Here is a 3,951-nt window from a genome sequence, read left to right on the forward strand (position 1 = left end):
TAGCTATTCCATTCCATTCTATTCTACTCTATTCCATTCCATTCCATTCGAATTCCATTCTATTCTGTTCTATTCTACTCCATTCCATTCTATTCTATTCTATTCCATTCCATTCCATTCTATTCTATTCTATTCTATTCTATTCTATTCTATTCTATTCTATTCTATTCTATTCCACTCCACTCCACTCCACTCCACTCCACTCCACTCCACTCCACTCCATTCCATTTCATTCCATTCCATTCTATTCTATTCCATTCTATTCTTATATATTCGAATCTATTCTATTCTATTCTATTCTATTCTATTCTATTCTATTCTATTCTATTCTATTCCATTCCATTCTCTTCTCTTCTCTTCTATTCTATTCTATTCTATTATATTCTATTCTATTCTATTCCACTCCACCCCACTCCACTCCACTCCATTCCATTCCATTTCATTCCATTCCATTCTATTCTATTCCATTCTATTCTTATATATTCGAATCTATTCTATTCTATTCTATTCTATTCTATTCTATTCTATTCTATTCTATTCTTTTCTATTCTATGCTATGCTATTCTGTTCCATTCTATTATTATATATTCGAATCTATTCTATTCTATTCTATGCTATGATAATCTGTTCCCTTCTGTTCTATTATTAATATCAGTTTTGTTTTATTTCAGTCATGCAATCTGTGATAAATAGTGTACATTTTTCTATTTTTCAATTTCTCTAATATTTACGTAGAGTACATATTCTCTACTCTTTACACTGTTATTCTTAGCATGATCATCCGATCGAAATAGTTTAATTTTTTTGTACCGATTAGAAAAAAACAACCAACCAACCAACCGACATACACACACACACACGCACGCACACACACACACACACACACACACTTCTACCCCAACCTCATAAACACACACACACACACACACACACACACACACACACACACACACACACACACACACACACACACACACACCATACCATACCATACCATACCATACCATACCATACCATACCATACATCATTATAATCATTATATCGGGGCAGGGGCTTGATTTTGAAAGGGTGGCTTTCACAACAATGCTTTCAAAAACCAGTAAGAGACTTGGCAACAAAGAATCTTGCAAACACACTACTTTATTTCTATTATTATAAAGGAAGTAATGCTAATTATTGGCATATATTGATAATGATATCTTATTTCTACTAAAGATAATACAAAATGTAATGGTGTCAGCGACTTGAATAGATATGCGAGTATCATCAACTTCATGAATACTGGTCACATGGGACTATAAAATTCAAGAGTTAAGCTACACCTGTTCTATTTATAGAGTTCCGAAGTGAATACAAGCATAAAATTACCACTGGTTGCATATAGACTAATGACATTTGTATATTGGTTTCGTTCCATGGTCGACAAGGTCATGTTTACTATATTAGTCGTCAGACGCCTTGCCTGTTTCCATCGCGATCTGTGATTTTGCTTCGCTGTCTCTCCAGCCGCTTGTATTGCTATCAACGGCAAACTATTGACTAATATTGTTTTAAACCAACTTATACTCAAAAGGATTGGTTTGAATAAATGCACTCAAACTGATTGGTCGCAATGATTGGGCGTGATAACATACGTCAGCCTAATTGATATGCAAATTAAGTCAAGAAGTAAATGTGCCCTATAGTTGAGATGAGGACAACAATTAGAACGACATAATTTATATATAGCGAATAGTATGTAAATATCTATAAACAGGCATGCTGACAACTGCCGTTGGGGGCGTAACTAAATTAATCGCTTGCCGTTGCTAGCATTGCAAGCGGTTACTGAGACCATGGCTAATCATGTTGTAGTATTAGTCACTTGTCGTATACATTTATGGTGAGACAACGAACCAAAATTACAATCACATGCAAATCGCGATGTAAACTTGCGATGACAATAGAAATGAAGTAATCGAAAAAGACAACATATTCATTTATGTATACAGTAATTGTACGAAAACACAATTTGAAGTCAACATGTAGTGTAGTTGTGTACGGAACATGAAGTTGAAGAGACATGCGAACCACGTACGGCTCGTAGAAGTCGATCGATTAATACTCGATTTCTACTAGATGGTGTCATGTGTGTCATCTGACGGCTCAGTTATACAATTCCTTGGTCTGATTTCAAGTCCACGTTATTTAATTTCCTTTTGATTCCGAGAAGTGTGTATACCCAAAGTATGGATCAATGTAATCATTTACTCCGTAATCATTGAACATATCTTCAAGGAGGTAATCAGGCATGGCATCAAAGTAATATATGAAGAAGAAATCAAAGAAAACCTCGCCGATGTATTCGAACTCCTCGCACTCAGTTTGAGGTTCTGGTGCATTTTCCCAGGCAGTAGGGTCTAGGCTGTTGACTTTTTCGAAAGCCTGCTTCCAGGAGATGGTATTGTCTGGATCGCGAGGCAAGTTCTTTCCACAGGGTGTTTCCTCCAAATCATCCCAGAAGATGGACCAGATGTAGTGGTAGAAGGTATATTCTGATGCGAAGAACTCGGAACATTTGTTCTCAGACCACCATTCGATGAAAGCCAGGGCACCGGTATCAACGTGTTCCTCAGTGATTTCTGCCCAATTTATAGCTTCCCAGTCCATGTTTGCCATTATATCCTCAAACGCTAGCATACCAACATTACAGGGGGCTATCATATAGCCTTCTACCACATCGGTGATGAACTCATCAACATAAAAAACTTCTTCATAGGACTTCTTTGGTGACGTTTTACCATTATGTCGGAATGCTTTCAGACCACGTTTGTTACCATCACCCATCACACCACCTAATACCCCCGTAGCTGTTGCAGTAGCGGCCGCTTGTCCCACGTCGTCCTTCTTTAGGTGTGTTTTGGTATTTAGCACGGTCTTCTTTGCTGTATTACCTGCAGCAATTCTGCTCTTGACCATATTCTTCAGGTCATCAATGTCATGTGTAGCTTTGTCAACGTTGTTACGTTTGGCTGCAGACAACTATAATACAAAAATTAGAAAATGTTAATAATAAATCCCCTCTACAGTTATAGAAATAGTCTTGTCCTGTCTTGTTTGTCTTGTCTGTTCTGAAACAGAGGACATCACACATTACAGCCGTTATGAGGAATGTAGTTTTAATGAGATGAAATGGCGATATTCAGAAAATTAGTAAGACGGCTACAAGTGGGCATTCTATTTGCTTTTCCTTAACGTTACACACTACAGCCGTTATAGGATGAGCATGTAGTTTTGATGAGATGAAATGTCAATGTTAGTGTGACTGGCTGCGAGTAGGCATTGCTTTTCCTTAACGTTACACACTACAGCCATTATAGGATGAGCGTGTCATTTTGATGAGATGAAATGTCAATATCAGAAGTGGTCTTTGTGATCATTGTAAAGTTACATAATTGAATGTATTAAACAACATATCTATATCTACCAAGATCTACCATGTGTCCACTGTAATGGTACCAGGTGTTAACGCTGCTACTCTTTGCATGTACTACGCCCTCCGAACTAGAAGTACACAATGCCTATTAACCCATTTATACTGAAGAGTAATACAATTTAGATTAACTTCTTTTATGAATATTACCATTAAGGAACTTTCAACTTCTGCTCCAAAGTGCAATGTGAAGCATATTGGCCATCGATCATGAAATACCCGAGTATTTACATGAAATGTTCTGTAACTAGTGTGGTAGATAGGTAATGCATGTATATGTATATGTATATCATTATATGTATATGTATATGTATATGTATATGTATATGTATATGTATATGTATAGTAGTATTGTTATATTTGAGCATCACTCCAGGTGAAGTAACATTAAAGAATATAGTTCAGAAACAGGGATAATAAAAAATTCCACAGTTTAACAAAGGTCATGCCACTGTGGAAATTGATTTTTTTCTTCCAT

General features: G+C 36.5%; 1 protein-coding gene across 1 annotated transcript in view; it reads right to left on the reverse strand.

The window, feature by feature from the left end:
* Positions 1 to 1,123: 1,123 nt before the first annotated feature.
* LOC144440903 (uncharacterized) overlaps positions 1,124 to 3,951 on the reverse strand; it is a 3,442-nt gene continuing 614 nt past the window's right edge. The window contains exon 2 of the mRNA XM_078130355.1: positions 1,124 to 3,022. Within this exon, the coding sequence (XP_077986481.1) occupies positions 2,189 to 3,022 (834 nt within the window). The 3' untranslated portion in view covers positions 1,124 to 2,188. The remainder of the gene's footprint in view (positions 3,023 to 3,951) is intronic.

Source organism: Glandiceps talaboti, chromosome 10 (genome assembly GCF_964340395.1).
Source record: "Glandiceps talaboti chromosome 10, keGlaTala1.1, whole genome shotgun sequence".
In the NCBI taxonomy this organism is placed as follows: domain Eukaryota; kingdom Metazoa; phylum Hemichordata; class Enteropneusta; family Spengelidae; genus Glandiceps; species Glandiceps talaboti.